Source organism: Delphinapterus leucas, chromosome 1 (assembly GCF_059928025.1).
Source record: "Delphinapterus leucas isolate spDelLeu-1000000601 "Yukka" chromosome 1, BTC_Dleu_Yukka2, whole genome shotgun sequence".
Classification (NCBI taxonomy): domain Eukaryota; kingdom Metazoa; phylum Chordata; class Mammalia; order Artiodactyla; family Monodontidae; genus Delphinapterus; species Delphinapterus leucas.
This window is the reverse complement of record NC_143129.1, coordinates 172349591-172367872: the sequence shown is the minus strand read 5'-3', so window position 1 is coordinate 172367872 and position 18282 is coordinate 172349591. Positions and strand designations below refer to the sequence as shown.

General features: G+C 47.9%; 1 protein-coding gene across 1 annotated transcript; it reads right to left on the bottom strand.

Annotated features, from left to right (window-relative positions):
• Positions 1 to 210: 210 nt before the first annotated feature.
• On the bottom strand, positions 211 to 2899 carry ID3 (inhibitor of DNA binding 3). Its single transcript, XM_022551871.2, has 3 exons — positions 2574 to 2899; positions 2377 to 2459; positions 211 to 1823 (listed from the first exon to the last, which is right to left on the bottom strand). The coding sequence occupies exons 1-2, from the start codon at positions 2871 to 2873 to the stop codon at positions 2400 to 2402; spliced, it is 360 nt and encodes a 119-aa protein (XP_022407579.2). The 5' UTR covers positions 2874 to 2899; the 3' UTR covers positions 211 to 1823; positions 2377 to 2399.
• Positions 2900 to 18282: the final 15383 nt, after the last annotated feature.

The window sequence follows — 18282 nt, the reverse complement described above, 5'->3', positions numbered from 1 at the left end:
TCCCAGGGCATTGGAGGTATGGTATTGCTCGGCAAAGTTTGTGTGTGTGTGTGTGTGTATCTTCTGAAGAGAGCATTCATACCTTACATCAGATCATCGGAGAAGACCAGGAAACAGGTTAAGAACACTGGTCAACTAGGAGGGTGGTTTGCGGAGACAAAGGTTGCCTCCTCTCCACATGCCCCTGTTCGCCCCTGAAAGCTCACCAGGGTTAAGGCATGAAGGTGGGTGATGACGTGACCTGTTTGTTATGAAATATTGAAGTAACTCATGCCAGTGGCCAACACACATGTGAGATCATATCATAAACAGGAGTCTAGAGAGGCCAGGTGCCTGGTGGAACCCACCTGGGGAAGTGCCAGGTGGAGGCAAAGGTGGCATGGTTTGGGAGTCTTGCCCTCTGCCTCTCAGGCCTGGCTCCATGGAATAGCCAGTCTCAGACCCTGCTCCTGTCCACTACTGTCATAGTCACTGTAGTTAAGGTTAAAATCCCATCTCTGCCTCTCAAGGGGTTGTGTGAACCTGGCTCCAACCCATTATCCATGAGTCTCAATTTTCCATTTCTGAAATAGGGCTAAAGATGCTTACAGAATAGGCTCCCAATGGAGATGTTATGAGAAGGATATACCAGAAATAAGGGCTGTAGGGCCTCTTCCTCAAATTCCCAGTCTAGGCTCAGAGTCTTCAACTACCTGCTGGTAGAGGGATTTGTTCCCATATTTCCCAACCAGCACCAAAATCCTTCTGATCAGAGTGGCTGAGGATTTGAGGGAAGAGACCCCTCTCCTATTTTCTCCAACTTTGAAAGCCCAAGAGAAAATTAAAACAGAGAACATGAAGAGGGAAATGAAACCAAGCCCAATGATCCATTTATTCAATTCTGAAATGGGTCTATCAACCACCAACCCTTCCTGGGCACCAGGTGAGGCTTCTCTTCCACATCCCCTGCTAGAAAGACATCATGAATAATTAATGACATTGAAGAAGACAGCCATCTGCTAGTTAGCAAAACAGCTCTCAAAGTACCTAAGAACTGAGACTCAGGAGACCCGATTTCTATCCTGAGCCCCCAACTTGCTGGGTGAGCTTGTGCCAGTCACTTCCCTTCTCCAGTCTTCCCTCACTTGTTAAATGAGACAGGACAAGGCTCTTCTTTGCACCCAATGGATGTGGGGCTCCCCCCCTTCCCCAGCCTTAGCTGGGTATTCTCCCGTCTCCCTTTTAAGGGAATAAGCAAATTTGCTTTCCCCAAGCTCCAAGACATTAATTTAGTCCCCTTAAATTCAGTCTTGTGCAAAAGTGTTAGCATTAAGGAATCAAATTACATACACAAGTGTTTAAAAACCGTTTATTATGCAAAATGTTAACTTTTATAAAAAGTTTAATATACATCGCATGGTTACAGAAAGTCACCTTCCTGCAAAAAAGGTACAAAAGCTAAATACTCTATTATAGAGTTCATAATCAGGGCAACAGAGCCTTTCTCCAAGGAGACCAGAAGACCAGCTCTACCGCTGCCTTGCCAGAGTTTGGAGAGCAGCCAGCCCCGCCCCCCATACACCTCCACACACTGAAAGACAGTCTTTAAACTTGGGGGTGGGGTGAGGGCTGGGGGAGGTTGCCCAGCTGGTGCCCAGAGCTAGCTCTGGCTCTTTAGGCCACCCAAGTTCACAGTCCTTCGCTCCCGGGCGCAGGTCCAGCCTCGAGGCAGGGGTTTGGGGAAGTCAAGTGGGCAGGGCGAGGTTGGGGCCCATCCATGCCCTCGGGCTTCCGGCCGTAGAGGGTCCCGGGTCCCAGGCGGAACGGGCGCCAGCACCTGCGTTCTGGGCGGGGGAGGAAAGAAGACCAGGGAGCCGTCAGTTTCCGCCGAGCGCGCCGAGGCGGGGGCCGGCCGCAGACTGGCCGGCGCCAAGAAGGAAACTTGGTCTCTACCTCCAGCTGATAACTCCGCGCCCCACGCTGCCCCCACCCAGTTGGCGCCAAAGGACCACAGGCGGAGTTTGCACCATCCCTCCCTCTTGGAATTAACACTAGCTGGGAGGGGGCTGAGGAACACACGGATCCTTTAAGGACTCCAAGCTACAAACAAACTGGCTATTTTATTTAGTCGGACCCGCGCCTACTTTCTCGCGTCTTTGGCCACTAGGGAAGGCAGGGACACCGTGTGTTTAAGGTTGAAACGAACACTGGATGGGAACTGGTTCCGTCATTCATTTGATGTGACCACGGGCAAGTCACTTGCACCTCTCTGGACTCGGTTTCCCTAAACCGAGGGGGCGCGGTAATCCCTTAAAAGGCCTACCAACTCCAGGATTTGCCATTTAAGCACCAGCTGCCCTCCCTTCCCCGCCCCCGGGAGAAGGCGTGGATACTCACTTGGAGGCGCCAGGACGTCCAGGTCAGTGGCAGAAGCTCCTTTGGTCGTTGGAGATCACAAGTTCCGGAGCAAGCTCGGCTGTCTGAGAGAAGGAAAACGGGAGAGTTATGCACGGCGCTAGGAAGTTCTAGGGGTCCCGCAGCATCCCTGCCCTGGAGCTCAGCCCCGCCCCTGCTCCAAGCACGCCCACGCGCACCTGGATGGGAAGATGCGGGCCGTCTGGGGGTCCAGGAGCGGGCTCGGCCAGGACCACCTGAAGGTCGAGGATGTAGTCGATGACGCGCTGCAGGATTTCCACCTGGCTAAGCTGAGTGCCTCGCGGGACTCCGGGTACCAGTTCCCGCAGACGCGAGTAGCAGTGGTTCATGTCGTCAAGCAGGCTCAGCGGCTCCTCAGCTGCCGGGCTCTTGCCGCGGCCCCGCGCGATGGCCAGGCTGCGTTCCGACAGGCAGCACACCGCCTCGTAGCAGCCACGCACCGGGCTCAGCGCCTTCATATTGAGGAATGAGGTTGGAAGTGCCGAAAGAAGAAAAAAAGCCAAAGAACCCCTTGAGCAGCTAGCAACGCGCGCACTCTCACGGAGATCCGCAGTTATAGAGCCCGCCTGGAAGGCACGCCCCTTTATGCAAAACAGCCCTCCTTGGCCCCGCCTCCGTCGACCCTGGGCGTTCACAGCCCGGGTAAATTGCAAACAGGCGTCCTCTGGCGGGTCTGACGCCGAATACCGCGGAGCCGCGGATTCAAAGAATGAGGAAGCGCTGATGCAGAGGAGAGGCGGGCCTCTTTGCCAGAAAGGATTTAAAAAATCACTTAAAACCATTAACTTTAAGAATTTGCCTTTTCCTGGCAGCGCCCCAGATCTTAGAGCTCCCGTGCCCCCTGCCAGTCCACCCACAGCCCAACACTGGTTCGAACTCACAGTCCTCCAAGGTCGTAAATCCCCGAACAGCAAAGAAGCTTTTTTTTTTTTTTTTTGGTAAGCAAAAGATTTTTCAAGGGAAACTTGTAAGGAATTAGTGCCGCCTTGTTCCCCAATTTGCTGTTCGTCTGACCTCCAGACTCACTGGCGTCAGGAATTATCTTGTGACCAGAGGGGAAAAAATTAATTGCGGTGAAGCTGAGGTTACAATGAAGAAAACAGATTTGGGCTAGGCGCTGAGATTGCAGAAGGAGGAGGGGAAGGGGGTTTGAGCAAAGAACACTATTTATTTGAGCAACAGGGGGAAAGAAAAAAAAAAAGAAGAAAGCAGCCTGAATCGTGCTTTTTGCATGGGGAAGGAAGAGAGCTCCCATTCTCTGGCCCCATGCACTCCATAAGGAGCCAAATATATGCCCAGTTATATTTTGGAAGTGAGTCTGATTAGAAGTTTGGACAGGGTTTTGAATGGGGGTGCAGAAGGGATGATTTCTAAATAACCTTTTTAGGAGCTCCCATTAGGTCAGCAAATCTCTTTTAACTCTCACTTCTCCCTTCCCCCATTCTCCACACACCTCTATGCGGAAAACAATAGTTTGGTAATTTCATCACTCTATTGTCTATCCCTGTCTGCTATGGAAGGGCAGGCCACCTGGACTGGATTATTCTTACCCTTGCTGAAATGGCTCCAGCTCTATCTGAGAGTCCAGGAAAGGGACCACGGGACAGGCAAGTAAGCCCCGTATCGCAACGGGACATTGCATTCAGTATTCTTTGCTTGTCATCTTGTCATTTCCAAGGACTTTTGGGAATCTGCAGCCTCAGAATGCTGGTTTCCATCATGGAACTGGCCAGGTGGGATCTCCCAATGGTTGCTTCTTTAATCAGTCAGTTGGTAAATATTTATGGAGTCGCTTCACATAAAACAGTGGCTCCTGCTCTCAAGAATCTCACAATTTGGGGAGACAAGATTAACACAGGAAACAATTAAGAGTTCTATAGTATGTGGCACTGATTAACAGGACAATGGGAGCTCAGAGCTAGGAGAGTCTCAAAATAGTCATAGTAAAAAGGACACTGGACTGGGAATTAGGAGTCCTAGATTCAACATACCAGCCTTGCCAATAATTTGTCATGTGATCTTGAACAAGCCCAGGTACCCTGGCCTTAGTCGCCTTGTGAACAAAATGGGGAAATGGTGCTAAGTGATTATTTAAAATCCTTTCCAGCTCTAGAAGTCTAATGCTTTATGAAATTTGGACAGGCAGGTGTGGGATGGTAAAGGGTACAGAAAGGAGTTATAAAATATTTCCAAGGTCACACGACAAGTAATGGTAGAGCCAGCCCTGAATCCTTGTTCTTTGCTGTCATACCACAGGACTCTGTGTCCCAAGAAAGAGTTGAAAGACTTCTTCCTGAAAGATAAATGTTTTCCAGGACAGGCTCTTTGGTATAAGAAAATATCCCATGAATGGACAGATCAGTCTATGTAGGCTACAGATGTCAAGCGAAGAGCATGCCAGCTATTTGGTCTTGGGAAGGGAATATGGTGGCTATGCGGACTCCTGAATGACCAAATAAAAGACACTTTTCTGTCATGCAGACTTCCGTGGTTTGTGCAAAATAGTCAAGCCCATGTTCTGGAAAATATCATGGCCTTCAGAGCTAGGCAGATTTATGTTCAAATTCCCATTCTTTTTTACTAATAATGTGAACTTTGGGTAAGTCACCTCTGTGCCTCAATTTTCCAATTTATAAAATGGAGCTAACTAGACCTACCTCATTCCTTCAACAAATAATTACTAAACGCCTCTTCTCTGCAAGGCGCTTGACATACTCTCTCCCTCACATCCATTAGTCTCCTGGGTGCCCGAGGACCCAGCAAGTGGCCGGTTGAGTGGTCGGTGCTCAGTCCATAGGACCACACAGATTCCTCTCTCTCCTTTTCCCTCCCCCATTACTACCCACTGCTGCCTCAGGCTTGTGCAGCCATTTGCAAAGCACCTTCACATTATCTCCCAAGATGCTTTCAGGGTGAAATGCCCATGAGCTGGGTGACATAGGCAGGAGAGGGATGCCGGGATCAGCAAGCAGAATTCTGTCCTGGTCATGTCAGTAACTTGCAATGTGGCCTTGGAAGAATTTCTTTCCTTCCTGGGCTTCGTTTTCTGTAAAATTGAGGGAGGGGGAAACAAATGACCTCTAAGGGTACTCTCCAATGTAAGATTCTAATTCTGAAAGAAATGGGTTACGGTTGAGAACACTGAATAAAGTTTGAGCCCAAAAGACTTCTTTTTCCCAACAGCGGACTGGAGGGCTAGCTCAGGCCTTCTGCAACTTGTTTAGCGATGGTGGGGCCTCAGTCTCTTATTCCAAATGCCTCTGAACTTTCTGTTCCCAGTTCTGCTCCTTTTACCAGCTTTTTCCCCCCTCTTGCATTTTTTATTTTTATGAAAGGATGTCATTAAGGCTTTTGTCTGCGCTGTTTTTGTTTCAGAACTTTTCTCACAATCCTATTTTTTGTTGAGGAATCCGCTCCTTTGCCCAGCTGTGGGTCCCGGTCCCACAGCTGTGTTGATCTAAGACTCAGCCCCAGACAGCCTGGCGCCAGGGTGGGACGTCATGCGTTCACACAGGGATGCGTGTCCCAGGCAACCTTTCCTCGGGCAGTCACCGGCCGGCGACTGCCGTCCCCACCAATGAGCGTCCGACACCCGAGAAAGGGGAGGGGTCTGCGCCGCCCCGACCCGCAAGCGGCTTGTGAATTGCAGACGCTGAGAACTTGATAACGTTCTTGAATTGGGGCCCTTTAAAGTCTTTTTTCCTTCTATCTCTTTTAGTTCTTTCTTTTCTTTCTTTTGTTTATTCTCTTTCTTGCCACCTTCTGCCTTTATTTGTATATGTTTATAAGTTTTCGTCTTCTTCCTTTTTTAACTATCTCCTCCCAGTGTCAGGAATCATTTTGTAAGCATTTCCAGGAACTGAATCTTTCTTTGCCAAAATTTAAAAAAAAAAAAAAAAAAGAAGAAAAGGAAAAAAAGTCAGTGTTGTGCTCTCTGATTTTTTTAAGAGTTGGCAGAACTATTAAGTTATACTGCTTTGTCTTTAAAATTTTGAAAAGTGGTCGGGGGTCTCTGAGCTGTCGATTTCAAAGCCAAAGTAATGATGATGAGAATTGCAGATGTCTTTTTGCCTAAACTGAGCTTCTATCTATTTGTCTACCTTTCTATTTTTTGCCATTAATGTTGAAAGTGGGGATCAAGGGAAGTCCCAAATCTTGCCCAAGGTTACTCTGGATGTCAGTTGCTGACCTGTAGCCAGGACCCAGACCTCCCCCTCATTTGGCTTCCTGTCCATTCTGCCCTCTAACTCTCCTTAGCATTAGGGTGGTCTGCTGTAGTCTCAGGACATCCCCAGATGCTGCATTTTTAAATATGTAACTGTTGGCTCACAAAGTACATGTAAAGGTGTGCGGAGGACTTCCCAGCCATACACTTAGAACATACCCCTTCTCCTCCCCCAAGCAAGGCTAGACCTCAAACTACTGCTTGAGACTCATGTGATACAAGAAGAGCACGGGGAATTCAGAATCAAGGCTGAAACCCTTGGATGGACTACTTATTCTTCCCTCTGCCTCAGTTGTCTCCTTGTAAAGTGGGGTGAAAAATAATATCCACCGACCTTATTTACAGCTGGGAGGATCAAGAGGACAAGGGATGGAAAGTGTCGTAGGAACCAATTAGTTATTTTCATGTGCTATGATGTGATGTAGCCCCTGGTGAGTGAGATAGGTGGTACCGAGTGAGCTTAATGGTTCCTGCTGAGTCTGGTCTCAGGAACATGTGAAATACTGCGAAGGGGACTATGGTGAGCATCTGGATCTAAGGCATGAGTCCTTATAGGAATGGGGATTTCAGGGGCCTCCAAGATGGGCTACTCTACAGTTCAAAGGTCTTGGTGCCGCCACTGCCGCTGCCACCACCACCACCATCATCATCATCCTTCATTGAATCTGAACTATTTGCCAAGTCCCACCTGCCTTCTCATACATTATCTCATTGACCCATTTTATGCACCAGGAGACTGAGGCTCAGAGAGGTTAACGTGTTTGCCCACAGTCACATGCTAATAAGTTGCAGATCTAAGATTTGCACCCAGGTCTGCCTGTCTCAAAACTTTTATCCTTCTGTGTTTATGCTTTTCCTTCTGCCCTTTCAAGGGACCTCCTAGGAAGGTAGTTTGGACCTGAGAGGGTTTTATTCCACTGGATAGAGAAAAGCAAGGGGGGGGGCATGCATTAGGTTGGAAGACAGACACCAAGGTATTAGGAAATGTCTTCTAAGTAGGGAGACTCAGAAAGCATTGGAAATTTCTTGGAAATTTTTCCCCCCCTTAAAAGCCTTCCTGTCCATGCTTTCAGGGATGTTTATTCTTAAACAAAGTGCAGGCTGACTACTCCTGTTTTTAGGAGTCAACTTGGGAGTTGAGTTTCCTCCCTCTCTCCTTCTTTCAACCCAAAGCCAGACTAGCTTGGTCCAGCCATCCCACCCTGAAGTTAACTAACCCCTTATGTCAGCAGGTAGGCAGTGACCATGGGATGTCCAGGGGCTGGCTTGGCATCTGGGGTGTGTGTGGGTGGACAACCACAGGAAAGTAGGAAGAGAGTTTGTTTTCTGAGAACCTATCTTGTGCTGCTGCTTTATAAATTCTATCTCATATAATCTTCTCTATAGTCTTTTGGGGGTAGATATCATGACAAAGGTCAAAGAGATTTGTCCACAGAGCTAGCAGGCACAAAACTCCAATAATCAAAATTTGAACTCAAGCCTGTGGCTCAAACATTGATGCATACAAGGATGGAGACAAACATCCAAACTGCACACAGCGTCCAGACACACAAGGGCTAGTTTCCTCACCCTAGCATTTCTAGGCTAATGAGGACAGACAGGGACAACCTCATTTCCCTGTTAAGAAAAGTTTGGAACTTCTAGACTTTGGAGAGCATCAGTAAGTTATGTAGGAGTTTAACTCTGATTTAACAAATAGCAAAAGGCAACGAATATGTTGCAGAGATTTTGCTGTTTCCAAAGCACTTTCATTCATGGTTTCTTTGAACACTTCCAACCACCATATGGGGCTTATAGCTCACCTGCTTTGTAATCATGTCATATCTGTCTTCCTGGTCTCAGTATCCCTCACAGTGCCTGGCACAGAGTGGGCAATTAGTAAAGATGTACTGAATTAAGTTCCACCCCAGTAATCACTTTTGGGAGACCACTTAGGGGATGTTCTTTGTCGCAGACAGAGGCTGACAGTTGGATTTGGGCTCCCACTAATGGGGTTCAGGAAAGGCTTTAGAAAGATGATGGAATCCAAGGCAAGAAAAGATGAAGGCAAAAAAAAAAAGGCCTTGAAAAGCAACATTCACCCTGCTCAGATATTGTCTTGTGTTGGCCTAGATCCCAGCAGCAGTTCAAAAGCTGCGAGGGTAGGTATGGGAGGGATCCGGCCTGGGGACAGAGCTGACCCTGTCAGAGAGGAAAAGTCTCCCCCACGCCCAATGGGGCACTGAGGTGGAAATGCAGGGGTGCCAGAAAGCAGAGGCAGAGGCTGCAGCTCAGAGACAGCCTCCTGCCGGCCAAAGCCGCCCTTGAGTGTCATCATTACAGCAGCCCACGCATCAGCAGGCTCATAAGGGATAACTTTTGCCAAGTGCCAACAACGAGTCAGGCATCTTATTTATATTATCTCTCTCAACCCTCGTATCCATTGAAGCTCAGAGTGGTGAGGTGACTTGCCCAAGGTCACACAGCTGTCGGGAGGCAGAGTAGGGCTGAGTCCAGAGCTTTTGCTTTGAAGCATGAGCCAGGCTACCAACTGGAGGGAGAAAGGAAGCAAATGCTGGAGAATGGGGGCCTGTCTTAAGGAGAAATTGGGGCTGGAAGGAGAAGGAAATTCATATCGGAAATCCATTTTGTTCAACAGAGCTTTATGGCGTTAGGCTGTGTGTGTGTGTGTGTGTGTGTGTGTGTCTGAGTAAGTGGGTTGTTCTCTGAATGTGTGTTTCTCCCTGAGTGTGTGTTGTTGGCCTCTCTCTGGCTGTGGGACCCTTCCTCAGGGTTGTGTGTCTGTGTCCCTGATGAGAGTGAGAGAGAGAGTGTGCGTGTGTGTGTGTTTGTCTCCCTGATTGTTGCTTAAATGTGTGGTGTGTCTCCCAGAGTTCTCATGGCCCCCTGCCTGAGTATACGACCTCCTCCGGGTGTGCAGCCTTCTCCCCATCTGCCCTTTCAACGAGTGTCCATCTTCCCCCAATCTCCGGCCCTGGTGCAGAACAGGGCCAAGAGGACAATGGGCTTGCGCGCCCGGGTGGCCTTTTTCTCCACCCCCTCAGCCCCTGCGACCCTCCCGCCCGCACCCCGCGCCCCGGCTGCCCCCACTCCGGCCCGTCGACCTGCCCAGGCCGTCCGCCCCGCGCCCCTGCGCCCCACCCCTACCCGGCTCGACCTCCGGGCCCTCCGCGCCCGCGCTCCGGCCCCGCGCCCCGGCGGCCCCACCCCGGCGGCCCCAGGCGCGCAGCTGCGGGACACACAATCGCCGGCGCCCCCGCCCCGCCCTCCGCACAGCCCCTTGCCCAACAAAAGCCGCTTTCTTTCCCCACAACAGATTAAAGACCAGGAGGGGGTGAAAAATAGTTTCTCCGGCCCTGGCGGGGGAGGGGCGCGGGAAAAGCCGGGGCTTTGGGGACTCTTTGATGGCAAGTGTGTGGGAAACCCGGAGGAATGTGGCTACTCGGACCGCCGCGGCGGGGAGAGGCGCCGGGAGCAGGGCCCGCCCCCCGGGACCCCCGCGGCCAGGGCACCTCAGATCGCTGCGCGTCTCCCCTCGCGCTCTCCTTGTCCCCCCCTCCTACTCTCCCCCATCGCGCCCCTGCTCCTTCGATCTCTCCCTCAAATTCTAATTTCTCTATCTTCTCTCTACTTTCCCTTCTTCTAATTTTCCTTTTCAGGCATCCCTTTTTCATCTCCGCCGCCTTTTCCACTTTTTCTTATTTCTCGTCTCTTCGTCTCTCGCTCCGTGCCTTTCTCTTGATCTAAACATCCATCCTTTTTCTTCTCTTTGTCTTGGACACACTCTCTGCCCCTTTGTGTCCGTGTCTCTCTGTTTCTTGGCGGCTCCTTCTCTGTGCCTCTGGCTAGGGCCCTCTTGGGTTGGCTCATAGGGATGGTGCTGGGTTTAATACGTCTCTGGTCGCCCTTTCTCCTGCCTGTTTGGAGAGGCTGGGAAGAGGGAACAGGGATGTGGGCAGTCTGTTTAAACATCCCTCTCCCTACACACGTGTGAGTGGAGATGGGAGCTGGCAGGGGAAGTCTGGGGGAGCCCAGAAGATGGCAGAGAGGAGATTTGGGGAGGCCTGGCCTGCTGGGCCCGGGTGGAGTAGGAATAGGAGCTCTTGGAGGCTTCCAAGGGTTCAGAATTATTTTCGGCTCAGTTTAATTCAGTCTGTGAAAGGAATTCCTGGCCCAGGACCGGATGGTGGCCTTGGGACCCTGATGGGAAATGGGTTGGGTCTCCTGGCCCCCTCCTCTCTAGTCTTTGGGACAGGCTTGGGAGAGGAAGGGGGCTGCTTCAAGACAAAAGGCTTCCAGGTGGCTGGGGGCAGGGCCTTCCATGTACAGACAGTGAGGTACATGCAAGACACTCAGCCTGGGAGCCTAGAAACCGGGCTTTTGCATTTGGCTGTCCCACTCTCTGACAGCCCTGGACAAATCTTCTCCTTTTTGGGCATCAGGTTCCCCACCTGCCAAATGAGATATTTAGATCAGTGGCCTTCCACCTTTTACTACACCCACAGATCCCAAGATCTGATTTATTCCAAATGCATTGTTTATATTAATTAATCTGCTTTCTCATTCTGTATTTATGAAAGGCAAGCGTTCAGTCAGAGTTTCTGATTAGCATGATTCGTTACCATACAGAGCTGTTCTAATTCCAGCCGAAGGCACCCCAGGAGACCCCCAAAGCCCTTGGTGCTTTAGTAGTCTGCGCAGCAAACCCCATGGAAGACTGTGGGCTCTGGAGGCAGACAACTTGGGTTTGAATCCTGAGTCTGCTAGTGCCCAGCTGTGTGACTTAGGGGGAGGTCACACCCTCCCTCTGTATCCTTATCTGTAAAAAGGAGATATTCATAATACCAACCCCACAGGATTGCACTGAGCATTATGTCAGATAACAGATACAACAGTGTAAGAAATTAGGTGCTCAATAAAGAGCAGCTGTTAGGATGTTGGTGCCCTTTACCAATGCTGTCCAGTAGAACTAAAACTTAGCCACAGACCTGAGCCACATGTGTAATTTAAGGTTTTCTAGCAGCCACATTTTTAAAAAGAACAAGTGAAATTAATTTCAATAATGTATTTTACCTAACCCATATACCCCCAATACCATTTGAACATGTAATTAATACAAAAAAACCATTAATTCTATACTATTTTCATACTAAGTCCTCAAAATCTGGTGTATATTTTATAATTCAGCACACCTTAGTTCAGACTAGCCACATTTCAGGTGTTCAACAGCCCATAGACAGCACTGGTCTAGTTAGTTAGAAAGTCAAGATAGACCTTGGAGAGGAAAGGACACCTGAGTTGAGTCTTGAAAGGCAACCGGGATTTTAATACTCAAAGAGAAGGCAGGAGGGAGAGGGCAGAGAATGGTATGAGCAGAGGTGCTGATCAGCTTGGGTGGGCAGAAGCTAGAGGGTAAAGTGAATGCTGGCCAAGATTGGACAGGTAGATGGAGGTGGGGGTGTGGAGAGCCTTGAACGCCAGGCTAAGCGCATATAGGATGTGGGCATTAATACTGCAGAGTGACTGCCTCTTGGAGATCCACTTTCTTTTCAGGGAAGCAGTACTGTGGTTTCTAGCACCACAGCTGATTCTATTAAGACCTCTATTAATTCTAGCTATCATTTATTGAAGATTCAGGCACGATGCTAAGCATTTCATGTTAATTATCTCATTTAATTCTCTCAACAAATCCTCATACAGTACTGATGGGAATGGAAAACTTTGAAACTATAAATTGACCATATGACTTAGCAATTCTTCTGGGTATTTACCCAAGAGAAATGAAAATATATGTCTACTCAAGACCTTGTAGGGGAATAGTCATAGCAGCATTGTTCACTGTAGCCCCAAACTGGAAACAACCCAAATGCCTATCTGATGAATGCATAAATAAAATGTAGTATAGTCATACGATGGAATATTATTCAACAATAAAAAGGAACAAACTAGGGAATTCCCTGGCAATTCAGTGGTTAGGACTCAGTGCTTTCACTGTCTTGGGTCTGGGTTCAATTTCTGGTCTGGGAACTAAGATCCCGCAAGCGATGTAGCGTGGCCGAAAAAAGAAAAAAAAAGGAACAAACTACTGATGTATACAATCCATAGATGGACCTCAAAAATATTAGACTAAGTGGAAGGAGCAAGGCACAAAGGACCACATATTGTATAATTCCATTTACATGAAATTTCCAGAAAAGGTAAATTTATAGAGATAGAATGTAGATTAGTGGTTGCCTAAGGCTGAAAAGAAAAAGTGGAGTGGCTGCTAATGGGTATAGGGGTTTTTATGGAGGGGTGATGAAAATATTCTAAGACTGATGTGGTGATGATTGTGCAATTCTTCAAATATGCTAATAATCACTTAATTGTATACTTAAAGCAGGTAAATATTATGGTATATAAATTATACCTCAATAAAGCGCTTTTAAAAAAGATAAGCATCCCCAAAACATTTGCGATAGATACTATGGCTATCCCATTTCACATATGTGGAAACCTCAGAAAGGTGAATCCCACAGCTACTCAGCTAGGAAGTGGAGAAGCCAGGTTTGAAACCTACAAGGCTGTGCTCTTGATCGGTGGGCGCTCCCACTTCCTGAAGTTGGCTTGGGCAGTGCCCTCCAACTTTCCAGGGCATTTAACTCCCATGTTTGGTGCCAGACATATTTTCAAGCTGCAACAACTGCTCCTTAGATGACGAGGGTCAGGAGGGAGGCGGCAGAGGGCCTGGGGTGGATTTGGGACACTGGGAGAGCCTCCTTCGTGAGAAAGCTCAGGCAGCAGCTGGGCCGGGGTCATCCACGGCAACCCCCATGCTCTGACACCCCTTCCCCAACCCTGTATCCCTCCCAGGGGAGAGAGGAACTTGGCTCCAAAGCTGAGGCCAGAATGTGAGCCAGAGACCTGACCTGACCCCCACCTTAGAATCTACTGGATCTGGGACTATGATAGGGGAGGGACTGTCCCCAAACCAAACTAACAAACTGAAATCCAACTGCCCCACTCAGCCCTGTTATTTTATGATCACACCATATAATCACACCATAGGAGAGGCTTGAATTGAAAGTCGTGGGAACTGGAATCTTGATATCCTGGTTCAAGCCTCTATCTTCTCTGTGTCCAAACTCAACGTCCTTGAGCAACTTGCTTACCTTCTCCAGGCCTCAGTTTCCTTATCTATGAAATGGAGACAATGATATTCCCTTCAGAGTGTGGTTGTAAGAATTTGGGGGACCAGAGGTTAAATTCACTTCATTTTAGATCACCTACATTACATGTCTTAAGTTGTTATGGTTTTAATAATTGCCCCACTCAAAAGAAACAAGGTTAAAAGAGAATAGTAAAAATAGTTAATAATAAGAGTCAGTATTTTTGGACACTGATTTTGTGCTGTTTCAAGTGCTTTACAGGCATTAACTCATTAATCTTCATAACAACCCATGAAATTGGTATCATTATTACCCCCATTTTACAAATGTGGAAACTGAGGCTCAGTGAGGTTAAGCACATTGACTCTAGGTCACCAGTGTGGAAGGGGCAAGCTGACTGACTCTAGAGTCTTAGCTTTTTGCCATTCAGAATGGAATAGAATAGAACTTAAGACACCAATCTTGTTTACTGGGTCCCGGTGTGTGAGGATAAGGAAAGCAGCAGTTAAGATGATGGATACTGGGGACTTACCTGGTGGTGCAGTGGTTAGGAATCGGCCTGCCAATGCAGGGGACACAGGTTAGATCCCTTGGGTCTGGGAAGATCCCACATGCAGCGGAGCAATTAAGCCCGTGTGCCACAACTACTGAGCCTGCTCTCTAGAGCCCGCGAGCCACAAATGCTGAGCCTGCATGCCACAACTACTGAAGCCCACGCGCCTAGAGCCCATGCTCTGCATCAAGAGAAGCCACCGCAATGAGAATCCTGCACAACGCAGTGAAGAGTAACCCCCGCTTGCTGCAACTAGAGAAAGCCTGCGCTCAACAACGAAGACCCAACACAACCAAAAATAAATAGATTAATTAAAAATTTAAAAAGACGATGGATCCAAAGTAGTTGGCCAAATTTATTAACATTTATTCACATTTCCATTTCTTCTTGCAGTGAGGTCACACATCCCATCTTCACGAAAGTGCAGTAGAGTCTCCATGACAACTGCATTCATGTTTTTACCTTTAACGTAAACTATTGTAGTTTAAAATATTTTTTAACGAATAAAAGGATTTCACTTCAATGTTTTAAATAGGTAGTACTTTCACCTGGTTCAAAATTCAAAAATCTTTCATGAAAAGCCTCCTCCTCACTCCACCCCTGCCATGCCCCAGCCCACCAGTCTCCACACAGCCAGCCAGTATCACTAGTGCTTTCAGGGGGAAGGGAAGAACTGATACCTTTTGAAATTAGAAAGGGTCTGCTTGATTTGTTCTGAAGCCACAAGGCATAAAGCCTACCTCAGTCTGGTTGATTTCTTCAGGTCTGCCTCTGTCTGATTTCCTGTACCCTTTGATGCACCACTGCTTCCTGCAGGTGATGGTTGGTCTCTTAGGGAAATGGTTGGTCCCTTCTCCCTCTAAACTTTCCCCCGAGGCACCCCCTGCAGTATCTGCTATGCTCCTGACCACGTTCCCTCCCACCTCCAGACCCAGCTGGTTCCTCATCCTCCAGAGCCTGCAGAGCCTGTAAATGCCAGAGAACATCTCATCATCTCACCACGGTTGACCGGGTGGAGCTGAATTCAGAGGTCACACCTGGGTGGCCTCAGGCCAAATCTAGCACACACACAAAAATTTTTTTGGCCTGTCCAGTGATTTCAAAATTGGAAAACTTCACCTAAAAAATCTAATTTTCCAGCTTGAAATATTGGCAGATCCAGCCACACTGAACCTCTCTTCATGCATGAATGATGAGATCGTCTGGGGCTGAGTAGGTGCCCCCTTTAGAAGGGATGTGTACTCTCTGGATTGTCATGGTCTCCACTACTCCCTGTTGGTTAATGTGGTAGGCAGATTAATGGCTGCTTCGAAGGTATACACATCCTAGAAAAGGGAACCCTCCTACACTGTCAGTGGGAATGTAAGTTAGTGCAGCCACTATGGAACAGTATTGAGGTTCCTCAGAAAACTAAAAATTGAGTTACTATATGATCCAGCAATCCCACTCCTGGGCATATATCCAGACAAAACTCTAATCCAAAAAGATACATGCACCCCTATGTTCATAGCAGCACTATTCACAATAGCCAAGACATGGGAACAACCTAAATGTCCATCGACAGATGAATGGATCAAGAAGATGTGGTATATATACAACAGAATATTACTCAGCCATAAAAAAGAACAAAATAATGACATTTGCAGCAATGTGGGTGCGACTAGAGATTATCATACTAAGTGAAGTAAGTCAGAACAAGAAAGACAAATACCATATGATATCACTTATATGTGGAATCTGTAATATGACACAAATGAACTTATCTACGAAATAGAAACAGACACAGATATAGAGAACAGACTTGGGGTTGTCAAGGGGGCGGGGGTTGGAGGAGGGGTGGATTGGGAGGCTGGGGTTAGCAGATGTAAGCTATTACATATGGAATGGATAAACAACAAGGTCCTACTGTATAGCACAGAAAACTATATTGAGTATCTTATGATAAACCATAATGGAAAAGAATATAAAAAAAAAGAATGTGTATGTATGTATAACTGAATCACTTTGCTGTATAGCAGAAATTAACACAACATTATAAATCAACTATACTTCGATAAAAAAAGAAGGCATCCACCTCCTAATCCCTGGAACATGAATATGATATGTGAATACGTTACATTACATGGCAAGTGGGAATCAAGTTTGCAGATGGAGTTAAGGTTGTTAATCAACTGATCTTAAAGTACGGAGGTTGTCCTGGATTTTTTGTTGGGTTCAATGTAATCACAAGGGTCCTTAAAAAGTGGAAGAGGGAGGGCTTCCCTGGTGGCGCAGTGGTTGAGAGTCCGCCTGCCGATGCAGGGGACATGGGTTCGTGTCCCGGTCCGGGAAGATCCCACATGCCACGGAGCGGCTGGGCCCGTGAGCCATGGCCGCTGAGCCTGCGCATCCGGAGCCTGTGCTCCACAACGGGAGAGGCCACAACAGTGAGAGGCCCGCGTACCGCAAAAAAAAAAAAAAAAAAAAAGTGGAAGAGGGAGACAGAAGGAGAGTCAGAGATGTAACAGTGGAAGTAGGGTGTCAGAGAGGTGTCATGTTGCTTGCTTTGAAAACGGAGGAAGAGGTCACAGAACAAGGAATGTCAGCAGCCTCTAGAAGTTGGAAAAAGCAAAGAAATGGATGCTCCTCTAGAGCCTCCAGAAAGAAACACAGCCCTGTAGACACCTTGATTTTGTCCCAGTGAGATCTTTGTCGAACTTCTAATCTACAGAACTGTAAGATAATAACTTTGTGTCATTTTAAGCCATTAAATTGTAGTAATTTGTTACAGCAATAAGAGAAAACTAATACAGTTTATATGGGGGGCGGTTCTCTTAGGTCTCTGGGGATGGGGGAGTGGGGCACAGCAGGCAAGGGCTATTTTAAGTATGTAAGACACTTAGCTTAAGATGCTCAAAAAATGGCACCTAACAACTCCTGAACCCGCGAGCCACAACTACTGAAGCCCGCGTGCCTAGAGCCCGTGCTCCACAACAAGAGAAGCCACTGCGAGAAGCCCGCACACCGCAACGAAGAGTAGCCCCCGCTCGCTGCAACTAGAAAAAAGCCCACATGCAGCGACGAAGACCCAACGCAGCCAAAAAATAAATATATAAAATTGATTCTTAAAAAAAAAAAAAAAAAGAAACGCCATCGATTGTTATAAGGAATAGGCTTGTCAGGTGGGCTCAGGCAGAGGGGAGACATGGGGGGTTCTTGCTTTGGCTTTTCCTCTGTCTGCTCTCATAACACTCCTCTACCTGGTTTCCTTCCCAGAGCCCAGTGCTCGCTGAGAGAGCAGCTAGGTCTTGGAGGATGTACATGGTGAACACTCAGAGAGTTAGCAGGTGTCAGCAGCCCGTGGAGCCATCTGATTCCTGATTGAGGACAGGGTTAGAGGGTCAAAGCAGAAAAGCAAGGACTAGGCCCCTGGCTGGCTAAAACGGCCATCAGAGCTGCAGGTGGGAGGATCAATAGTGGGCCCTGAAGTGGGGTGCAAGGTGGGACAGGGCACAGAGTTGATCCAGGCTGGAGGCCTGCTCGAGGTGGTGCTGGCTGCTGTGGGCATGACTGATGGTTAGGAGTCCCGAGGGCGGGCAATAGACTGACTTGCTGGGAGGGAGCTAAACTAATTTATCCTGAACAATTACTGACGACAGCTTTGGCTTACCGTGTCAGACTTGCCAAAACTATTCATGTTTAATAGTGCATATCACTTCTACATAAAACGATGAAGTTGCATTTCAGGTAGCAGTGTCTGAGAAGGAAAACCTCGTGGTCAGGGAGATGTAGGATGCCACGTGGATGGCCACATGACTCACCTGCTTTCAGGGCCCTACACCCCGAGAAGGTCTCCCATCTTCTAGTTTCCATACCCTTAAATGTCTTTAGGATTTCACCACAATCCTTTCACTTATTTTCTGTGTATTTTGGACAAGCTTGTTTATTTATTTTTATTATTT

Bases quoted from the DNA above. Each gene is read 5' to 3' on its own strand.
- ID3 (XM_022551871.2), bottom strand. From the start codon at position 2,873: ATGAAGGCGCTGAGCCCGGTGCGTGGCTGCTACGAGGCGGTGTGCTGC. The intron at 2,460-2,573 runs GTGCGCGTGGGC...TCCTTCTCTCAG, and splicing joins GCCCGCATCTTCCCATCCAG to ACAGCCGAGCTTGCTCCGGA.